Source organism: Natator depressus, chromosome 11 (assembly GCF_965152275.1).
Source record: "Natator depressus isolate rNatDep1 chromosome 11, rNatDep2.hap1, whole genome shotgun sequence".
Lineage (NCBI taxonomy): Eukaryota > Metazoa > Chordata > Testudines > Cheloniidae > Natator > Natator depressus.
Genome location: NC_134244.1, coordinates 42,208,958 through 42,232,335, shown reverse-complemented (window position 1 = coordinate 42,232,335; position 23,378 = coordinate 42,208,958). Strand labels below are relative to the sequence as shown.

General features: G+C 41.1%; 1 protein-coding gene across 1 annotated transcript in view; it reads left to right on the top strand.

The window, feature by feature from the left end:
* Positions 1–15: 15 nt before the first annotated feature.
* Positions 16–23,378, top strand: part of ATF2 (activating transcription factor 2) — an 86,883-nt gene continuing 63,520 nt past the window's right edge. The window contains 4 exon segments of the mRNA XM_074967625.1: positions 16–107; positions 7,341–7,391; positions 17,489–17,563; positions 19,323–19,392. Coding sequence (XP_074823726.1) covers positions 17,532–17,563; positions 19,323–19,392 — 102 coding nt within the window. The 5' untranslated portion in view covers positions 16–107; positions 7,341–7,391; positions 17,489–17,531.

The window sequence follows — 23,378 nt, the reverse complement described above, 5'->3', positions numbered from 1 at the left end:
CCCCTTTTCTTTGGCCTTGGGGGGAATGTCAGTGAGTTATCGCGAGAAGGGACGGAAGCCTGTTGGGGACCAGGCCTTTAATGTGCGGTTCGACCCATCTGCTCGGGGTGAGTTTGTAAACAGAGCGCGGCGAAGGGGAGCTCGGCAGCGCCTCCGTCGCGTTGTAGCGGGGTTTGTGCGCGGCGGCGCCTTAGCCGTAGCGGGCGGGTGAAGGGGGGCGGCGCGGCCTGGGCTAGGTGGGGGTGTCCGAGAGGCATTAACATGGCGGCGCCGTTCTCCCTAGAGACCCCCGCCCCCACCGCGGCCTGTGGCCCCCGCCGCCCGTAGAGCCGCGAGGTCCGGGCCGGAGCCAGCGCGGAGGAGAGCGTTACCCGCCCCCGAGGTAGGCTAGTCCCCGCGCCTGCCCCAGGGCGAGGCTCCTTTCCCGGAAGCGGCCTGCCCTGACAGGTACAGCGGGCTCCCACCCGTCCGTGGGGGCGGAGGGGCCGCTCTCTCCGCTGCTGCGGGGGCTGAGGGGTGCGGCGAGGCCTGCCCCTCCCCCTGCCGCTGAGGGGGCCGAGCCAGCGTCTCTTCTCCTGTGTCTGCCCTGGGTCGGGAGGAGGGCGGAGGGAGATGGAAAACCCCAGGTGCCCCTCAGCAGCTGCCAAGAGGGGAGGGCTGGGCAGAGCTGACCTGCCGTAGAGGGGGCTGTCGCTCTGCCCCTGAATGTGGACGAACCTCCGTGACCTGTGTCTGTTTCCGGCCTGGCCTGGGTTGTGGTGGTCTGCTTGGGCCCATCACCATTGTGACTGGTGAGTGGGAACTGGACACTGTTGCCAATTGTGTGTGTTTTCTCTAGGGTCCTCTCAATATCTATAACCTCTTACCTACTTGTGGTCCACCAAGAAGATGCTTTATGTGAGGCAGCACTGGTGCCCAGACATTCAAAGCATGATGGTTATATTCTAGGGCTTGAAAATCTTTCCTAATGTGATCCTCTCTTGCTTCAGGATTAAGTTTGCTAATTGGAGGTAGGGACTTCATGTGCTGCCACATCCTTTCACCTATTTAATTTACATTGCAACCTCTTGACTTTCCCCCACTTATAAAATAATTCTGGTCTTGCAAATAAAATCATTTGGGATACTCCTGTCTCACGTGTATTCTGGTTGCCTTTTCTTTCCCCATCCATCCCTCAAATAAATTGTTTGTTCTTTCCAAAAATAAAAACATTTTGATCTCTTTCTTTGACCCCACAATTAATGGGTTTTTGAGGTGTGTTCCCCCCCTTTAACTAGTAAGTTCTAGGCTGTCTGCTTCTCCAAAAAAATGAATTCTGGCCTTTTTGTTTTCTCCTTTCCACCCTCCACCCCATTTAGCAAAATCTTTGTTCAAATCTCCCTTATATCCCAGTCCATGAATCCTGGATTTTAGTGCCTCTATTGCCCCAAGCTGTATTGAGTGCAAGAGTTTAGTAGGACTAAAACAAACAAAAATAGCCATATATGTGGCCACTGAGAATATCCACACTTACATTAGATATAAAATATTATGCTTTACAGCAGTGGTTTTCAAGCCCGTGGCCAAGGGACTGCAGACTGTCTAAAATTTCCAAAGGGATCTGCACCTCCATTTGAAAATGTTTAGGGGTCTGCAAATGGAAAAAATGGTGGAAACTACTGCTTTAGAGTATAAGACAGCCACTAGCGGATGGGGTCAGGAAAAAAATCCCCTATGGGCAGGTTATTCCATAACTGTCAAATGCAGGATTTCTTGAACTTTTCTCTGAGGTATTGGTAGTGGCTATTATCAGAGGCCCCAATACGGCAAAGGCATATGCTTAACTTTACTACTAGAAATAGCCCCATTGATTTAAAACAAATGTTTGCAGAACTGGGGCTAGAGAGAGGATGCTGGATTAGGTAGAACACTGCTCTGCTCTGGTAGTTATAACACCTTCCAAAAACACCATTGTGAAAATAACACTTAGCATTTATATAGCATATTACAGATTCAAAGGGCCTCATTGCAGTGTGTGAAGTTTAAAAAAACAAAAAATACACTAAACTTTATCAGGATTCCTTGTTACATTAAAGATTACTGACAGAAATTTAAATGAATAATAATAAAAATGCATTTTTTGGGTGGGAGGGTGGGCAACTTGTTTATCATCATTTTATATTTGGGTAGTTAAGTTGTACATTAATATTTTGATCTTCATTGCACACTCAATATCTTTTTCCTGATTTGGAGGCTAGTAAGCCTAATTTTGTTGGTATAGGTGTATTCTTCTTAGTAGGAATTTTTGGAGCCATACAGATTCTGCCATATAGCCTTCTTTCTACTCGGAAGTGTTGTCTTATTTGGTTGTATTAAATCTTTTGGGTTCACTGCTGCTCCCATGCCTGTATAATCTAATCTGTTTGGTTTTGCATAGGATATACCCAGATAATACTTGTGGCACCTTAGAGACTAACAAATTTATTGAGCATAAGCTTTCGTGAGCTACAGCTCACTTATGCTCAAATAAATTTGTTAGTCTCTAAGGTGCCACAAGTACTCCTTTTCTTTTTGCGAATACAGACTAACACGGCTGCTACTCTGAAACCAGATAATACTGTATTCCCTTAATTTTTGACATTCAGCTGTGTTTCCGATGTGCCTATTATGTCAAGGTCTTCTTCCATTTTTAGCCATTCTAGTTCATCTTTGGGTTTTTTCTTTGTTTAAGCTTCTTGTCTGTAGATATTTAAGACCAAAATAAAAGCCATGTGCCGATGTTTAACTCTTAGCTGACATACATTTCTTTTCTGAAATTTTATCTGATCTCTACCTGGTGCACCTCCAATATTAGAAAATGTTTATCAAATTCCCACTTAAAAAGAACCTAATGAAGACTTTCACAGTAACAAGCATAGTATGGTTCAGTATTATATAGTAATACTTACTGAAGTCATCAAGTGGTGCGCATTAGCTAGCTTATTTAACTACATGATCTTATTATTACTGTTACCCCTGTCATCTCTTCAACCATCCCTTGTTGCTTGTTACTCTCACTTGTTACATCTCGTCTTAAATTAGACTGTAAGCCCTTATGAGCAGGTACTGCTTTCCTACATATTTGTCCACCTAGCACAAAGGGTCCCTCCTCCTTCTTGGAGCTGTAAGATGTTATTGCAGAACATATAATAAAAACAACTATATAACACCAAATGTAGATTCTCCTGGCATTAATGGGACACTGTTAACCTACCAATCACACTTCTATCTGAAATACCTTTACTGTTGTTACAAGAAATACCTATGATTACTATCTTAAAATGTTACTACTCTAAAGAGATTAGGAAAAAAACAAACCTTTTTCAATTTTCCTTTGTCTATTTGTCAGCACTGAGTTTTCCCTAATTTTTCACAAAACAATAATGGAAGGACACTTCAAAAAATCTGATTGCAAAACTGCAAAAACTGGCAGAAGAACTCAAAGGTAGCTGTGTGGTTTCTCAAAGGACTTTTAACTAATTTTTGTAAAAATGACTGGATTTCAAGTAGTTGTTGTTGTCCCCATAATTAACAAAAGTGCATATTTGATATAAATGGAAAACATAGTTTAAAAAAAAAAAAAGTAGGTAGTACCTGAAAGATGATTATTAGCAGGAAAATATATGTGTAAAGTATACGTAAGTAGAAAGTCTGGATTATTACATAATTCTGCAATATGTTTCCAAATCTATGCCACATTGTTCCTGATAGTATTCTGCATTAATTAAGTAGTAGAAATTCAGGGTGAAATCCTGGCCCTATCAAAGTCAATGAGAGTTTTGCCATTGGCTTGAGTAGGGGCAAGATTCACACTCCGTGACTTAAGGCACAGCTGGAGCTATCAGAGTAACAGCCGTGTTAGTCTGTATTCGTAAAAAGAAAAAGAGTACTTGTGGCACCTTAGAGACTAACCAGTTTATTTGAGCATGAGCTTTCGTGAGCTACAGCATGAAGTGAGCTGTAGCTCACGAAAGCTCATGCTCAAATAAACTGGTTAGTCTCTAAGGTGCCACAAGTACTCCTTTTCTTTTTTCTTTTTAGCTGGAGCTATGCCACTGTAGCATAGGCTAAGTCTACATTTAAATTTCTACAGTGGCAGAGCTGCATTGCTGTAACATTTATTGCAGCATCTGGAGGGATTCTCGCGTCACTGTAGGAGGGTAATTAAGGGTGGTAACTAAGTTGATTGAAGAATTCTTCCATCGACCTAGCACTGCTTACTTGCAACTCTCAGGGATGTGGATTCTTCACACCCCTGAGAGACATAGCTAAGCTGATACAGCTTTCCGTTGCAGACCAGCCCATAGACACTTGCTACAGCAACAGAAGGGGTTTTTCCATTGCTTTAGTAAATCCACCCCATCAACAGACAGTAGCTAGGTGGATGGAAGAATAGTGGTGTTTATGCCAGGGCTTAATGACATCTTGCTGCAATGTAGCTTGGTCAACATAAGTTTTAGATGTAGAATCAAAGAATCATAGGGTAGAAGGGACTGGAAGGGTCATCTAGTTTAAACCCCCCACCAAGTTGCAAGATTTGGTTTGTCTAAACCACCCAACACAGATGCCTATCCAGCCTCCTTTTGAAAACCTTCAGTGAAGGAGCTTCCGTGACCTCCCTATGCAGTCTGTTGCATTGTTCTTACAGTGAGGAAGTTTTGGCTTTGACTGAGTCCAAGAAGTATAGAACACTTCTGTCTGTAGGTAAATGCAGACAAGTTTCACAATGGAGTGCTCAAAGTGGTCAATTCTATTATTTTGGTAAAGACCTTTTTAAAATCTACTGTTTTGTATAACAGAAATCTTACCAGTGAAACAATTCTTCATATCAAAAACTCAGAAATGAGTATTTGTATCAAATTCATAGCTATATGATGGTGTGAAACAATGTAGAAATGAACTTTCTGGCTTTATTAATAAAAGTTGAAACAGTAAAAATGACCTTGCATATTGTAGTGACAGAAGATAAGTTTTCATTTCTGATTAATTGAATTTCCATGAGAAATTTTGAGATATAAGAACCCAGACAGGTGAATTCAGAAGATAAATCATAATTCACTTAGAAAAGAATATTATTGTGGAAATTTCTGAGAGAACTAAAATTTTATTTTTGCCAAACTGTAAGTCACCTTTGTTTCCAGAGTCAGCTAATTATGTAGTTTATCATAAGATGTTGTAGCTTCAGTAACAGTAGAAACAGAAATGTTTCGAACAGTAATGTTTTTAAGGACATAAAATACACTTTAGAAGAGAATATGAATGTATTTAAACTTATTTTTATATCCTATCACCCAAACTCACATTTGCTTATTTGATCCTTCCCTATATTTGTATCAGTATTAGTAATTTTACTTTTTCATATTCCTATCAGAAAACCTCAACACACAAAAAATTATCTCTTGCATATTGCCTGCAGTGCTTACCCTTCCACTTGCCTTTCACACAGAAAAATTTCACCTTTATTCCAGCTCTGTCCCTGTCTCACCAAGTCATACTCTCCTTGTTCCTCTGCACATACCCCATTCCATAATTAGGTCTGCTGATGCTGTTGGGCTGTGTACTGGATCTTTCTACTTCAGGTCATTTGACAATCTGGACAAATGGGTTTCCTTCTGCTTTTTGGATTGGTAGGCAATGTGACCAATCACCAGCTTCAAACTTTTTTTTACTTTCTGTCCAGCTGCACTCCTTCTATGTGCTCTCTCCGCTGCTTTCTTCTTGGAACCTCATAAAGCAGTTAGCCATTCAGACGGGCAGAAAATGCTGTGGCTATTTGTGCTTAGATCTCTTCATGATGCTGTAGTTGTTAGATCCCTTCTTTCTCTTCATCAAGACCCACTAGAGCAAGCCCAGCTTTAAGTCTTCTTCCCAGGGCAAACAAAATGGCCTCTTACAGCAAGGCAAATAGTGGCAACAGCAAAGTAGGAGGCTCTGGCTCTCCTTGCCTTTAGGTCAGAGGTAGGCAAACTATGGCCCGTGGGCCACATCTGACCCGTGTGACCGTTCTACTCAACCCCTGAGCCCCTGGCCCAGGAGGCTAGCCCCTGGCCCCTCCCCCGCTGTCCTCCCACCCCCACAGCCTCAGCTCACTGTGCCACCAGCACAATGCTCTGGGCAGCAGAGCTGCGAGCTCCTGGGGAAGCAGAGCTGCAGAAGCTGGCCTGACCCAGTGCTCTGTCCTGCGCGGTGTGTGGTTGGCTCCAGCCAGACAGCGTGGTAAGGGGAGGGAGGTTGGATAGAGGGCATGGGAGTTCCGGGAGTGGTCAGGGGCCGGCGGTGTGGATAGGGGTTGGGGTGGTCAGAGGGCGGGGAACAGGGGGGTTGAATGGGGGCAGGGGTTCCGGGGGCGGTCAGGGAGAAGGGGTGGTTGGATGGGGCAGGGGTTCCAGGGGAGCAGTCAGGAAGGAGGCGGGGGGTTGGATGAGGCGGCAGGGGGCAGTTAGGGGTGGGAGGTCCGGGGGCCATCAGGGGGCAAGAAGCAGGGGGGGTCAGATGGGGGTGGGGGCCGGGCCATGCCTGGCTGTCTGGGGAGGCATAGTCTCCCCTAACCGACCCTCAATACAATTTTTGAAACCCGATGCGGCCCTCAGACCAAAAAGTTTTCCAGCCCCTGCTTTAGGTAGTGAATCCTCCACCCTCTGCACAGCTCCTGTCTTGTGAGTGAGTGTTAGGAGCTTAGGCTCCTGGTTCCATTCCCATCTCAAAGTGTTTACTGCAAATTCTCCTGAACTGTATTCTGAAGGCCTCACTCCCTTTAGCACTGTCCTTTTATGACAAGTGGTGCCTCAAAGTGGAGTCCACCCAGCTCATTTGTAGTCCTACAGGCTTCAGTGACCAAGCCCCCAGTCTCCTTTGCAGGGACAGAACATTGCTCGGAAGATCCACTTGTGCAGGGACTCTGACACACCACAGAAATTGTCATTTAAGCACCCTTCAACCCTATACAAAAGCCTAATGGCAGTACACTGGAGCATATCCTGTGCTAAGGAAAGCACAGGAACTGGCTTGTAAAGAGTATAGCTGGGTGGGAGAACAATTCTTGGAGGCCAGTAATAATTTCTCTGCCTAGTAAGTTTGAACATCAGATGAAAACCCCTTGGTCCAGACTGTCAAATACTTTGTCTCAGAAGGTTGACTTACAGTAGGGAGAATCTCATTTGTGTTTTAAACACTTGAACCCTTCCTTTTCACTTTTGTGTTTCAAATCCGGTGGTGGTGGTGGTATCCAATAGGTCTGTAAAACGAGGCATTTACCCACTTCTTTGAGGAGGGTGGATTTTCCTGTAAATGTGAAGCAGTAAATAAACTTCATTTTGTTTCAGCTTTCTGCTTGTGTTCTACGAATCTGAGAGAAGCTGTTCCAGCCCCTCCAGGTCAGTGCAGTTGTGACTTTTTTTTTTAACTAAAAATTTTAATTCGTTTTATTTTTCATTATTTATTAAGTACTTTAATTTGGTAGATTTTCCATCTACCAACTTCTATACTTAAGTGAAAGGTGTGACTTTCAAAAATGCTCAAAATCATCCCAGCTCTCCTCCCCTAGAAATAATGGTATAATTCCCATTAACTTCAGTGGGAACTAAGATTAGGCTAGAGTGGAATGCTTTTTAAAATCTCACCCAGAAAGTATAAAAGTGTAACAAGTGAGCTAGCATTTAGAACTCTGTTACTTATTTTGGTTTATATTGTTTCTTTTTGGCTCTAGAAGATACTGCTTTTAACTTTAGATAATTTTAATCCGGTAAACAAAAAAAACTGAACACTTTTCCTCTTGCTCCTTTGTCCCTTTACCCCATCCAAACTAAGATTCCCCATGTTAAGGTTGAAACAGTAGAAAATTAATACCTAAACTTAAAGTAAATATTTTAAATAAACATACTTTCCTGTGTTCAGTTTTTTATTCTTATAGTCTGTATCACTGCTTATTTTATTGTCAATCACCTAAACAGATCTTTTGTTACATTTATGTTCTTATCTGAAAAAGACATTGTAAGAAAACAAGAATCAGGAATTAAATAAATCAAACATGCCTTTTTTTATTTTTAAGTGACCATTCTTCCTTGCCTGCTCTGGCTTACCTGTCCAATATTTATTTTAATTGTAGTACAATAAGGATTTAAGGATACAGTTTAATGCCCCTTCACATCCAAGAGGCTTGCATTAAACATTTTTTATTAAAAGAATCTAGGGTAATTTTTCTGTGTATATAAACAAAGCCATGAATTAATAACAGCAGTGCAGACCAAGTGGGCTACTAGCAGTCATCAATGCATATAGTATGTTTCACTACTGTTTAGGTAGCCGAAAAGCTCAAAGAAATGTTCAGTTTCCGCATTTAAAAATAGTGTTTGCTTTTACATTTTCATTGTATCATCACATTCAGTTATGGGCTACCACCCATTGTGGTGGAAAAGAAGAGAACGAGAGATGAATGGATTTTGACGTGATCTGCAAGAAATAAAATACAGTATAGCAAGTACTCTAGCTAATGTCCACTCCACTTCCATTTGCACTCTTTTCTTTTTAAGAAGTTTTAAGTGCGATGCTTTGGGCTTGATGATTAAGCTTTGCATTCATATAGAACATCATTATGTTATTTATTATTTGTAATACCATAGTGCCTAGAAACCCTAGTTATGTCAAAATAACTTAATCTTGATGAATTAATGTTGATAAAGTATTAGCCTTTTGCTTGAAGGACAGGTGTATGGAGTTTGTTCATTTGATACAGTGAAATTTGCCCTGTAGTTAAAAGGCCCAGAAGACACACACTATATCTACTATCATTACTGTAAGTTCTGTATGTTGTAAATCATTAATTATTTCAGCATTTCTTGTAGATGAGATGCACTGTTGCCCTTCAGACTGTGTTTAAAGTGTCACCTATATTGGTAATGAAAACCTGTCAGAGAAACAAGTTTAAAACAGTTTGCCTGGCCAGTGTGGATTCTGCATAAGCTTTAAAACATTTATAGATTCGAAAGGTGAAAAAATCTAGAGAAATGGTTTTTAAATGCTTACACTATTCTGCCTTTCCATACTGATCAGATAAGCCATGTTATCCTGAACTACCATTGTGGATAGGGCTTGAGTCTCATGCTAAATTATGTTGAATTCTGGAGGGAGGCATTCTGTATGGGTAAAGTAATTGACAGATGGGTAAATACTACTTTTAAACTCTTATTTTCTTAGTTACAATTTCGGGTGAAGTTACTTTACTGTACACCTATTTAAAGATGTGGCTGTGATCAGAGAAACAGGATGACAAGTGAGGAAATCTTTTTCGTACAAGCCCAATCTAATTTTGGGAACAAGTGAGGAAATCTTTTTCGTACAAGCCCAATCTAATTTTGGGGAAAGGATTATGCAAGTGGTATTGATCAAGGTCACCTGCTCTGTCTGCCTAGCATTGACCAGGTTCTTTAGTTTACTTCTATCATGTGTATAAATAATACAAGGATCGCAGGGCTGGCTCACAAGTACCTGTCAAGGAAACAATTTCCTTTTTCCCATTTCCATTTGCTGTATCTTAAACAGATTATTTTGGTATCTGAAGGTCACCTGTGTTGCTTCCATACATCTCTCCCCACGTAGGACTAACATCAAAGCATACACGTGAAGGCCAGGGATCATAGAATCATAGAATATCAGGGTTGGAAGGGACCCCAGAAGGTCATCTAGTCCAACCCCCTGCTTGAAGCAGGACCAATTCCCAGTTAAATCATCCCAGCCAGGGCTTTGTCAAGCCTGACCTTAAAAACCTCTAAGGAAGGAGATTCTACCACCTCCCTAGGTAACGCATTCCAGTGTTTCACCACCCTCTTAGTGAAAAAGTTTTTCCTAATATCCAATCTAAACCTCCCCCATTGCAACTTGAGACCATTACTCCTTGTTCTGTCATCTGCTACCATTGAGAACAGTCTAGAGCCATCCTCTTTGGAACCCCCTTTCATTCAGGTAGTTGAAAGCAGCTATCAAATCCCCCCTCATTCTTCTCTTCTGCAGACTAAACAATCCCAGCTCCCTCAGCCTCTCTTCATAAGTCATGTGCTCTAGACCCCTAATCATTTTTGTTGCCCTTCGCTGGACTCTCTCCAATTTATCCACATCCTTCTTGTAGTGTGGGGCCCAAAACTGGACACAGTACTCCAGATGAGGCCTCACCAGTGTCGAATAGAGGGGAACGATCACGTCCCTCGATCTGCTCGCTATGCCCCTACTTATACATCCCAAAATGCCATTGGCCTTCTTGGCAACAAGGGCACACTGTTGACTCATATCCAGCTTCTCGTCCACTGTCACCCCAGGTCCTTTTCCGCAGAAAAGGCAATACAGCATACCAGTAGACAGACAGGTAAAATTACATAAACCAAATGTCTTAGGGTAACATGGCTGAAAGAGTCATATGATTCCAAAGGATAAAAAATGCATCTTCCTGGGTCCATTATCCTCCTCCTGTTTCAGTGCATCAAAGTCAAGCTTCTTGTCCTCACCTCCCGCAACCTTCAGAATTCTGCCCTAGCTATGTGCTTTTGCTTGTCTCTCATCACATTAAACATGGCTTCTCTGTTCTGTTAACTATGCTAGTCTTGTTTAGCCGTTTGTCACCTTCTCATATATATGACTCTGCACCTTCTTACACGTGGAACCTATTCTTTGAGCTGATCCCAGATCTCTCGTCAAGTCCCAACTGTGCCATGACACTTAAATCAGTGTTAAGTTAATTATGACTCAGATGAGGATAGTTGGCACTTATATATATTTGAAGATTTTTTTTTATTGTACATTATGCCCATCAAAATTGTATATATTTGATTTCTATATCCTTCTACCCATCATATCCCACTTGTAATCTTAGATTATAAACTCCTTGGAGCAGGGAGCATTATTATGTGTTTTTGTGCTGCTAGCATTAGGGGACAAAATCCTAGTAGAGGCCTTTGGGCACTACTATAATACAAGTGTTCAATTACATTTTTAAAAATTACATTCAGAGAACTTTAAGGTTGCACAGTCAAACACTTGGAAGTTTAGGAAATGCTAGAACTAAGACTGGTTGTGCAACCTTAATTCAGCCCCCTTGTGCATATTCATTATAATACCACCAGTGGACCAAATTCGGTGATGCATCCTGGTCACGTGCCTCCTGAGGCATACTGAGCATATGCTAAGAAGATTGTATTATAATCTTCAACTGTATGATCACATTTTTTTCCCACAGACCCTCTGCCTTATTAATAGTGCAGGATGACTGGTGCTCTGGAGGTGAACCAAGGTTGTGGAGTGAATGAGGCTATTGTTTGTCGGATCCCTACCTCATTTGCTGCATAAGTTGGAAAGAGTATAGTGAATGAAGCAGCGAACTGCAGGAAGAGAGAGAATAAACTTGTGGTTAAGACAACTGAATGCTGCTCTGGGATTTGATTCTATCTACTGCCACAGGATTCCTATGTGATGTGCAGCAACTCCCATAAGCCAGATTTTTCACAGGTTGTTTGTTCCTCATTGTTTGGGTGTCTAACTGAACACTAGGGGCTTGATTTGCAGGTGTTTTAATTTAAAAAAAAAAAGGGGGGGGGGCAAATTGAAAATTTAATTGTTGAGCCAGATGGGTGGTCTGAAGGATTGGAAACTTTACCTCCACATCAGAGACTGCTACGACGATAGTTAACAGAGTAACTGGTAGCAATCATAGTAGTATGCTGTGATTCTCTTTGTGGAGCAGCCGCTAGATGAGGTGGAGACACACTTTGTGGGTTTTAAAGATTTTTCCTGGCTAGCAAAGGAATGTTGAGATTCAATAATCCTGCATTATATTCCAGGGTCAGGATGGGTATGTGGTTTTTGTGGTTTTCTTTACCTCATACTCCTATTTCTATCTCTCTTACATTTGAGTCTTGTTGCTTTCTCCTTTTCCATGGACAACAGCAGGGGACCATTGAGATTGCAAGAGGGACAATCTGTCTCTTCCGTTCCGGCCCCTGGCAGCTGGGAGAAGCAATTGCAGGGAACAGCCTACTCAGCCCCCTGGGCTAGAGCATGTTCAGTGCAGTTGAAAACAGGAGCTGTGTAGGGGTGGAGTTTGCTTGGTACAGATAGAATATTTGAAGAATTTAGCTGCCAAACTCTAGCCAGTTTCTATGGCACATGTGCAAATGGTGGTTTTCAGAGGGTTCTTTCTGACCATAGCCGGTCAGATCCTTATATTTAAGCCTAAAGGTTGCAAAACTTGTCAAAATACAGTTTTTCAGGTGTTAATTGGCAGCCCATTACAGCATGATGTCTCATGCTCATAAAACTACCTTATGCCGTGTCCTGCAATAAAATAATGTTAACAGAGGCCAGATTAGCTTTGACCTTTGTCCAGTGAATAGTTCACTTCAATAAAATTTATTTATTTTCCTTTCAAAGCAGAGAGTCAAACCATTGAAATTTTGGTTCAGTCTGAGTTTATCAACGTTTCCTAACTCTGGTTCAGACACTAACTTAGAAAACTTTGAACCTGTTTGAACTGGTTCAGGTACATTTCCAGCAGATTGTCACATGCTCTTATGCTTGCATTGTAACTCTTAGCAAAGGAATATTTTTTATTGTATTATTCAGGAACTTTCTCAATGGAATTTCATTAAAAATTTTTCTCTACAGAAATGTATCACATTTTCAAACTATGAGCCGGGTTTTTGGGTTAGGATGAATCACAAGTCACATAATACCCATACCCCATGTTATCAAGGACATACCTGAGGGACTAGGTAAGAGTAACCTCTGTTGGGGCTGGGAGTGATTAGCAATTGGGCCAGCAGAATGGCCGGAGCAATGTACTGTATTTAGTTGGCTCTGTGTGTTTAAGCCAATCACCTCAAAGACTTAATGCAACTCAAAACATTCCAACATTCTTGTAAGATTAAAAAAGAAAGAAAGTTATTAATTAATTTAAATTTTTTTGAAATCAGGGATGCAAAAAGAAAAAGCAGCAAAGGAAAGCAGCAGGTCTATTAAACAATAAAAGATTCACCACCAGGAACTGCAAACATTAAAATTAATCAATATGAAATAATTCTGTTCTGAAAAAAACAAACCAACCTCCCTGAAACAGTGGACAGAGGGGAGAAGTTTTAGGCCCAGCCAGCCAGGGAGGAGAGGTGATAATGGGGTTATTATTAGTCAGAAAAGAACTGATACAGCACCTCTCCCCCTTCATCTAGAACTCCCTTCCCTTCCTTCCTCCTCCTTTCAGGCCCTTCAGAGTCCCTCCATTCCTCCTTCAAGTAGTCTCCCATAGTGTAACACAATAACTGAGCCTGTGCAGGGTGACTGTTAGAGTGGCATCAGGAAGGAACTTCAGGGTCAGGGAAACAAAGCCAGGAATAGCCCGGAAGCACAGCAAGCCTTACATTCTGAAGTTAATCAAAAGTCCTGTGTTTCACACTCCTCCTGCCTCACCCATCATGTCTGAAGCCTGAATTACTGGCCTCTAGCACTCACCAGCAAGCAGGAGGAGATGGTGAGAGGAGGGAGGTGTTCTGAGAGAGGTAGTTCTCTTCCAGGGGGAGTCGTCTACCTGAGCAAAATAGAGAGAACTACCAATCCCAGAATACTTTTCTCCCCCTCCTCCTCCTCTCATTTCTGGTTGCTTCTTGGGAAGTGTAGTCTCTGCTCCTCTCTCTACAAGGTTGGCGCATCCTGAAAAGACCCTCCGTACCTCCTGATGATTGAACCTACTACTTTGAACTGTTTTTTGGGTTTGATTCCCATTTGGGGTCAATATGATTCAGAGGTTTTCTGTCTGGGGTCAGTTCTAGTTCACTCGAAAAATGTTTCTGAATCATTTTTTATTTCTGTTCAACTCCTTGTTTCAAAGGGCTTGACTTTTGATCAGAAATTAAATATAAAAAATAAAGGATTATTTCCCTCTCAACCCAATAGATTTAAATCAGATAATCACTCTGTGTGCTATTTTATATTGTCCTAATCCTGTACTAAAAGGAAAAATAGGCAGATAGCAAAGCTTTTGACATTTCAAATCCTGAAATAGACGAGAGGCTTACAGTAGAACCTCAAAGATACAGACACCAGGGTTACAGACTGACTGGACACCAAGAGAAGTTGGGAGTAACCAATCAGGTAGCAGCAGAGACCACCACCGCTCCCAATCCTCCCCCCCCCCCCCCCCCAAAAAAAGCAAATACTATGCTGTGCCCACGTGTGGGGCAGCCACTTACAGCAAGACACTGGGGCTGCCAGCCCAAGGCAGCCGAGCAGGAGCAGTGCTGGGGTCTGCACGTCTTTCACTCCTCCACCCCTCCCCCGCCAGGAGGGGTTGTACTGTTTTTACCCTCCCTCCCCTGGCTGGGAGGGACGCACAGCACAGCACACCACATATATCTCTTCCCCCCACCCCCCACCCCCGTAGGGATGGGGACAAGCTTGCAAACTCAGCTGCTGGATCTGGAGCCCAAACTGTGCTTTGTTCAGAGTTATGAACATTTCAGAGTTACGGACAACCTCCATTCCCAAGGTATCCGTAACTCTCAGGTTCTACTGTATTTGGAACAAGCTAGATCTGCTAGAGGCACTCTGGTACTGTACTGTTTCCTCTGGTATGGAGTTAACTTGCCACTTTGAAGATTAACAACAAGGTATACTGTCATGGTGGACACATAGAGGTAGTTGTGCCCCTTCTCATTCTTCATCATGACTGTCTTCAGGCCTTTGGAAATCCTAAAGGCTACAGAGCTGCTTCAACTAGCTCCAATATAGGAGTTGTCCACCAGTGCCCCTTGGAGAGAGATCCAGCAATGTTTAGTTAATTAATTTCAAGGCCTAACTGAGACTAGCCCATGTTAGATTTGAAACTGAGCCAAGAAAAAAAAAAATTGGAATGGAGTACAGCAGAAATGGGATGATAGTCTCTCTGGGAAGACTTTGAATCATCCATTGAAATTCAAGATGACTACATATTCCAATATTCTTTTAACGATGCTATCTATAGTGTACCTTGGAGTTTAGACATTCATTTTTGTGCCATGGCACTTGCCTGTGTTCCTTTAAATCTTTACAAAAATGATGATAGTACATATCAACAACCTGCTTAACAGTTGAATAAATACTGAATGCCTTTGGAAACCTGGGACAGGTCATGAACTCTTTGAAGGGAATAGCAGAACAATTTCAGTCCGTGGTTTGTCTTGGCATTCAAACTCTGATATGTCAACCTTTCCCTTGGCAGCCAAAGTCAGAGGCTCTTAAGTGTTTCTTCTTGGAATAATCTCTTTGCTCCTGATCTGAGGTAGTCAAAGTCCTTTACTGTTGAACATGTGTGTAATACAATCAATACCTTGGAACCTCTTGCACTATATCTTTGCTGCTTTTTCAGTTAAGTGCTTATAGCTAGAGTCACGAGCTCTCCTTTATTGTGTGTGTAGTAGCCAGAAGATCTATCCCGTGGTTGTGAGACAAATTTAGTAAAGGGGAGTGGGACCTCTACCCTTTTGGAACAAGTCTGTAAGCAGTGGATATCAATGACATACATCAGTGACAACGGCCAGTTTAATGGATCTATCTGCGAAGAGTTGAACTGTCTCATGTCTAAAGGTTAGTGATGTACTAGAGAGAATTCACATCCAGTGAAAATTTAGGCATTTCCAAAAGTCTCATGACCTTTCACGTCCAAACTGTTTGGAGGAGAAGCAGATTTGATCAGTGCATAGCACATTCTGTTAATAAAGCTGCCATTGCTTACTTCATCTAGCAAAGCAGCAGTTGAAACCACCATTCATTGGAGCTGTGTAAAGATACTTTTTTCAATGGTATTTTTCTTCAACTTCTGAATCTTTTTCTTATGGGGGTTAAATAAACTTATGGGCTGGGAGTATTTGTCATTTTTTAGTTCATGAAGCAGTTTGGTTGCTTCATTTCCTTATCTTCTATCTCTGAATGTTAAAATGGGCTGGCCCTCTACTGACCTGTTGTATCCACAAATACTATCCAGTACCATTCCTGTTCTTGGTTACCTAGAAAAGGAGGCTCTGTCTGTGGATATTTATTTAGTTATTGATCTGCTGGTCTGAAGAAATACAATTGCATTTTCTTTCACCATCCCTTTCTTTTCTTCTGGCTTCTCATTACGTGTTTTGTTTGTTTGTTTGTTTTAAAAACCTGTCTCTGTATCTCATATAAACCAATTCAGACTTATCTTTATAAGTAGATCTTACTCTTCTTCGGTATCGTGATACTTGCAGAGATCCAGAAAAGAGACATTTAGTTAGAAACAGTCTGACTTTTGTTTTTGTTTTTCTTCTCAGTAGTGTTCCTGTGTGTTTGTTCTGGATTTTTTCCCACCTCTTTGAGATTTTAGATTAATTAAAGAATTGTGGTTTCTCTTTTTATACAGTGACTTCTTGTAAATACAGACAGTAGTGAAACTCCTGTGTTAGAGGAGCACTAAAGTAAGACCAGGCAATGGCAAAGAAGCTAAATTAATTCTTTGCATTGGTCCTCACTACAGAGGATGTACAAGATACCCACATCAGAAGTACTGTCCCAAATTGATGTGTCAGTAGAAGAGATTTTAGAATAAATTGATAAATTAAACAATAATAGGTCACCAGGACCAGGCGGTATTCATTCAAGAATTCTGAAGGAATTTAAATAGGAAATTGCAGAACTACGAACTGTAGTATGTAGCCTATCACTGAAATCAGCCTCTGTACCAGAGGAAGGTAGCTAATGTAGCAACAATTTTTAAAAAGGGCTCTAGAGGAGATCCTAGCAATTACAGGCTGGTAAGCCTAACTTTAGTACAGGGCAAATTGTTAGAAACTATAGTAAAGAATAGAATTGTCAGATATAGATAAACATGATTTGTTGGAGAAGAATTATTACGGCTTTTGCAAAAGGAAGTCCTGCTTTGCCAATCTATCAGAATTCTTTTCAGGAGTCAACAAGCATGTGGATAAGGGTGATCCTGTGAATAGAGTGTACTTGGAATATCAGAAAGCCTTTGACAAGGTCCCTCACCAAAGGCTCTTAAGGAAACTGGGGGCTTTTCTAAACTTACAGAACTGTAACAGCTATAGCACTTAGTGAAGAAGCTACCTATGCTGACAGGAGAGCATCTCCCTTTGGCGTAGGTACTCCATTTCCCCAAGAGGGGGTAGCTATGTAGAAGGGAGAAGCCCTCCCATCAGCATAGTGCTGTCTACACCGGGAGCTATGTCAGTATAACTGCGTCACTCATGCTTGCATGAAACTGTGTATTAAATTGAAAAATAGTAGTTCTGAGAAGGAAGGCTGTATTTATGGAGAGAGAAACTCAAATACTGTATATGCATAAATAGCAAGAATACAATGCAATCTGAACCTGATCCAGGGTAATGAATGGTATTTTATAATTTATCCAGACACATTAAAGGGAATAACTGCATTTTGTTTATTTAGCATGCACAATAATTGTTTTCTTTAATTACAGTTCATTGCCATGAAAAGGAGAATGTGATTAAACTGCTCACCTTATGAAATTTGGCTTACATGTGAAATCTGCCAGGTATAGACATGTGTGTCTCTGTCTCTGTCTGTTTAGAGCATTGCTAAGTAAAGTAGCATTTTGGTCTTCTGCTGACGACTTATACATATATAAAGTCTTTAGGTAAATATTATTATTATTTATTTTATTAATGTTATAGCATTTCTGAAATGGTATTGAAATGTATATTTTTATAAATATTATTTTTTAAAAAGACGTCTCTTCTGTGGAGATGTGCATAGGCATCCCTAATACACTGACTTGGCTTTAAAGGTAGATCATGAGAAAATCGGGGAATGAGTTGTTTTCCCTAGCTTATTGGTGCTGTGCACTTGTCTCTTTGGATGTTATCTGCTACGCTTTTTTTTTTTTTTTTTTTTTTGTATTTGTAAAAACCAGGCATTTGCAATATATTTTTATTCTAATTATAAAAACTGCCTAAGTGATATCTTGTGGAACATGCTTCACAGGTTACACATGTGGTATACGGTTTTTTTAATAATTTTGTCTTTCGAACTGAGATGCATGCTCAAAATCTGCTATGTGTACCTATTTGGATTTGTGTATCTATCTCACAGGACTTGTAAAACATACCCTCAAAGCCATATGTGTTGAAATATTACTCCATTGATTATCATAGAATCATAGGACTATGAGGGACTCGAGAGGTCATCTAGTTTCTAGTTCACTCCCCTGTACTCATGGCAGCACTAAGCATTATCTAGACCAGGGGCGGGCAAACTTTTTGGCCTGAGGGCTGCACTGGGTTTTGGAAATTGTATGGCGAGCGAGTTAGGAGAGGGGGGTGTGGCCTGCTTCTCCCCCCTGCCCCATCCATCACTTCCTCCCCCCCCCTGCCCATTCCAATCCCCCCCTCCTTCCTGACTTCCCTCCGGGACCCCTGCCCCCATTCAACCCCCCTGTTCCTCGCTCTCCGACTGCCCCAACCCCATCCCAAACTCCCCTGCCCTGTATCCAAACCCCCACCCTCCCCCCACCCCCTTACCACGCTGCCTGGAGCACCGGTGGCTGACGGTGCTACAGTCACACCACCCAGCTGGAGCCAGCCACACCACCGCGCAGCACAGAGCACCGGGTCAGGCTGGGCTCTGCAGCTGCGCTGCCCCAGGAGCTCGCAGCCCCGCCGCCCAGAGCATTGCGCCGGCGGTGCGGTGTGCTTAAAAACTGTTATCCTAGTCTCTCTCCTAGTCTTCTCTTCTCCAGACTAAACAAATCCAATTTTTTCAGTCTTCCCTCAGAGGTCATGTTTTCTAGACCATTAATCATTTGTGTTGCTCTTCTCTGGACTTTCTCCAATTTGTCCACATCTTTCTTGAAATGTGGTGCCCAGAACTGGACAAAATACTCCAGCTGAGGCCTAATCAACACAGAGTAGAATGGAAGAATTACTTCTCGTGTCTTGCTTACACCCCTCCTGCTAATACATCCCAGAATGAAGTTCGCTTTTTTTGCAACAGTGTTACACTGTTGACTCATATTTAGTTTGTGATCCACTATGACCCCAATATCCCTTTCCACAGTACTCCTTCCTAAGGAGTCATTTCCCATTTTGTATGTGTGCATTTTGTTTGCATGTATTATCAAATACTTAGCTCACTGCAATCAGAAGAGAGGCAGCGTGGTTCTTGCTAGTAGAATACTAAAATCTTTAGTAATTCTTCCAGCCTAGGCTTTGGAGGTTGATATATTGGAAACTTGTTGCAATTACTTTTAAATATTTTGAGATATCTTTTTTTTTTTTAATCTTATTTCAACCTAGGTAATACAAAGACCTGTGGAATATGAGTGATGACAAACCCTTTTTATGCACTGCCCCTGGATGTGGCCAGGTAATAGGATGCTTTGAATCTATTAATGTTGGTCAAGTAGACAAACACAGGTAAATGTATTTTATGTTAGATTGAAGAGTAGAAATATTTCTTAATAACAGATGCTGAAAAGTTAACTGCATGCTGTAATTATTTTGTAAAGCAGGTGATAGCAAGAATTTTTAGTAATTTTTAAAAAAATTCAAAAACTGTCCACAGAAGGATAGTCTTTAAAAAATAAAAACAAAAGAAAAACCCCACAATTGTCATATCTCTGTCACAAAAAACACTTTGTTTTAGTTCTGCATTTGTAATTTTCTAAATGGAAACAAATAATGCATTAATTTGTGTAATAGTGATCACATTCTTAACTCTCTAGAAGGAATTAGCAGAAAAACAAGTGCAATACAAAGTGTAATATAGCTCCAGTATTCATGAAATCTGTGGAGGTTAAATGATAGCAGGGTGCTTGTATAGTGAAGCCTGGGGGCATACTTTAAGTTTCAGAAAACATCATCTCAATTTTCCCCAGTGCATTATAATAATCCAGTACTAGCCTACTGGTTCTAACCATGCTTCAGGAAGAGAGCCTTCCCATTGATTGGCTAGCTTCAGAGAAAATCCCTTACAAAGGATCACAGGCTGTACAGGGAGCTGAAATCCTATTCTGGTCTTGTGCATTTCCAAATTTCCCTCCCATTTTGAGCTGAACCATAACTTTTTTTTTTTTTCAAGGCTCCAGAGGCAATCCTGACAATTACAGGCTGGTCTGCCTAACTTCAGTACCAGGCAAACTGGTTGAAACTATAGTAAAGAACAGAATTATCAGACACACACATGAACACAATATTTTGGGGAAGGGTCAGCACAGCTTTTGTAAAAGGGAAATCATACCCCAGTAACCCTATTAGAATTCTTTGAGGGTGTCTCCAAACATGTGGACAACAGTGATCTGCTCAATATAGTGTACTTGGACTTTCAGAAAGCCTTTGATAAGGTCCCTCACTAAAGGCTCTTTAGCAAAGTAAGCAGTCATGGAACAAGAGGGAAGGTCCTCTCAAGGATGAGTAACTGGTTAAAAGATAGGAAACAAAGGTAAGAATAAATGGTCAGTTTTCACAGTAGAGAGCGGTAAATAGTGAGGTCCTGCAAGGCTAAGTGCTGGAACCAGTGCTGTTCAGTATAACTCATAAATGATCTGGAAAAAGGGGTGAACAGTGAGGTTGTAAAATGTGGAGACAATATAGAAATTACTCAAGATGCTTAAGTCCAAAGCAGCGTGCTTTGGACTTACAAAGGGATCTCTCAAAACCGCGTGATTGGGCCAGGAAAGAGAAAATGAAATTCATTGTTGATAAATGCAAAGTAATGCACATTGTAAAACATAATTCCAACTACACATATATAATGATGAGTTCAAAATTAGCTATTACCACTCAAGAAAGAGATCTTGTAATTATCCGAGGACAGATCTCTGAAAACATCTGCTCAGTGTGCAGTGGCAGTCAAAAAAGCTAACAATGTTAGTAACCATTAGGAAAGTGGTAGATAATAAGACAGAAAATGTCATAATGTCATAAATTTATCAAATATCATAAATCCATGGTACGCCCACACCTTGAATAATGTGTGTAGTTCTGGTCACCCCATCTGAAAAAAGCTGTATTAGTATTGGAAAAAGTGCAGAGAAGGGCAACAAAAATGACCAGGAGTATGGAACAGCTTCCGTATGAGGAAAGATTAAAAAGACTGGGACTGTTCAGCTTAGCAAAGAGACGACTAAGGGGGGATATGATGGAGAAAGCGAATAAGGAAGTGTTATTTATCCCTTCACATAACACGAGAACTGGGGATCACCAAATGAAATTAGTAGGCAGCAGGTTTAAAACAAACATAAAGAAGTATGTCGTCTTCACACAATGCCCAGTCAACCTGTGGAACTCATTGCCTACGGATCTGAAGGCCAAAAGTATAAGTGGGTTCAAAAGAGAATTAGACAAGTTCATGATGGATGGATTCATCAATGACTGTTAGCCAAGATGGTCAGGGATGCAAACCCATGCTGTGGGTGTCCCTAAGGCTCTGACTGCCAGAAGCTGGGAATGGATGACAGAAGATGAACCACTTGATAATTGCCCCGTTTTGTTCATCCCCTCTGAAGCTTCTGGCACTGTCCACTGTGAGAGGACAGGATACTGGGCTGAATGGACCGTTGGTCTGACCCAGTATGGCCATTCTTATGTTCTTATAATGCCTTCTCAACTCACAACAGGATTGGAAAAGGGGTACTATATTTTGTTCTAGGTTATTAACCTTGTTTTTCTTCCCTTCTGTACTGATCTGGTCCAGTTTCTATGGTTTTAGGTAATATTTGAGGTTTTCTTGATGCAAACAGGGATGAAATATTCACTTTTATCTGCTCACAATTTTGTCAGTATCCACTGCGAACTTGCAAGTGGTCCTTCCTGCAGGTGTAGTGAGGAAGACATATGTAGACTTCAGGGGAGGTGCCAGGATGTGAATCTCCCAACCTGGGTCAGTTTGTAGTTGGAGTGGTAGCCTATACCACGAAATGAAGCGCACACTAACTTTAAGGAACAACTAGAGCTTGATAGTTAGATGGACACAACTCTCATAATAGAGTTAAAGTTAATATTTCACATCACATCTGGGCAGCCTGTGGTTAGCTCCTTCTGAGCAGACTGAAGACCTTTTAATTGTTACCTGTTCTTATGATGATTACGTAGGTATGTAATCTGTGGTCAGAAAATGTAGCTGCCCATACCTGTAGGGGTTTTCCACATGTAGATGAGGGAAATTTTCCACTATGTTAAATAATATTGAAGCTAATAAGCCATTTTCCTTTAGGCTTGTCTTCTGTGTTTCTTATTATGTACTAATGACTGCTCAAGTTATGCTTGCTCTGTAAGGAAAAGTCATTGCATTCTTGCAGATAGCGGGGTTTGGTTTGTGCGGGGATTTTTGTTTTTTGCACAATCTTGCTTTATAGAAGCAAAAATATTTATTTTAGTAGATCTCTAGGATTTGTTCTTAGTCTTATACGGTACCATTTGTGTGGCAGTGTCTAAGTACTGTGTGGTAACGTTGACTCTGAATTTGATTTCTTGTCAGTTTAAGTGAGACTGATCATCATTTCAACATCAAATTGTGTATTTAACTTCTGATTGTAATGTTTATAATTGAGAGATTCAAGGAGGTGAATGTTCTTTGATTTTTTTTTTAAAGGGAATTTTAGAGTATTACATTCAAGAGTTCAGCTTACTTTTATTTTTGAAAGAATGTTATGGCTTATATTTAAAAGAAATCAAGAGGAATCCTAATCTGAAACATTGTTCTTTCAAGTAATTTCTGCTTAGCTTTTTGGGCTCTGTGCCATGGAGTTAGAGACTGAGAAAACTCAATTGTGTGGCAGGTTTCAGAAGTAACTCATGTGATGTGAATTATATAAAAAATGGAAGTATACAGTCGTAGAGATCAATGGGAATTGTGCTTTTTGTTGTCGTGGTAAATGTTGTAGCTGCTTGCATGCACAGTGAGCAGGTAAAATATGTGCTCATTGCTGCAGTACAATAAAGGGAAAACCAACCTGCACTATGCCTTGCTCTAGCAGTGCCACAGGTCCCTCATTTTCATGAGCACTGATTCACCATGTTTTAAATAAAAATAGATTTAAGGGACATCATCAATTTAAAAATGAAATTTCTCTCTGAATATTTTACCTGTTACAGGAATCCTTGAGGATTGATATAATTGAAAGGGAGTTGAAGAAAATGTTTTGTGCATTTGACAAAATAGTTACATTGTTTAACAATTTTCCCTGTAAAGTTGATCAGTTTCCACTTTGGTTTGTTAGGATATTTTACATTTTTAAAAAAAGGTAATATGTAGAGTTGGGGTCAGGGGCAGGTAGACAATAATACCTGAAAGCACTTTTAGCTAATTAAAAAAAAAAAGAAGACTAGCACTCAAGTTGATAGCATCTCTTC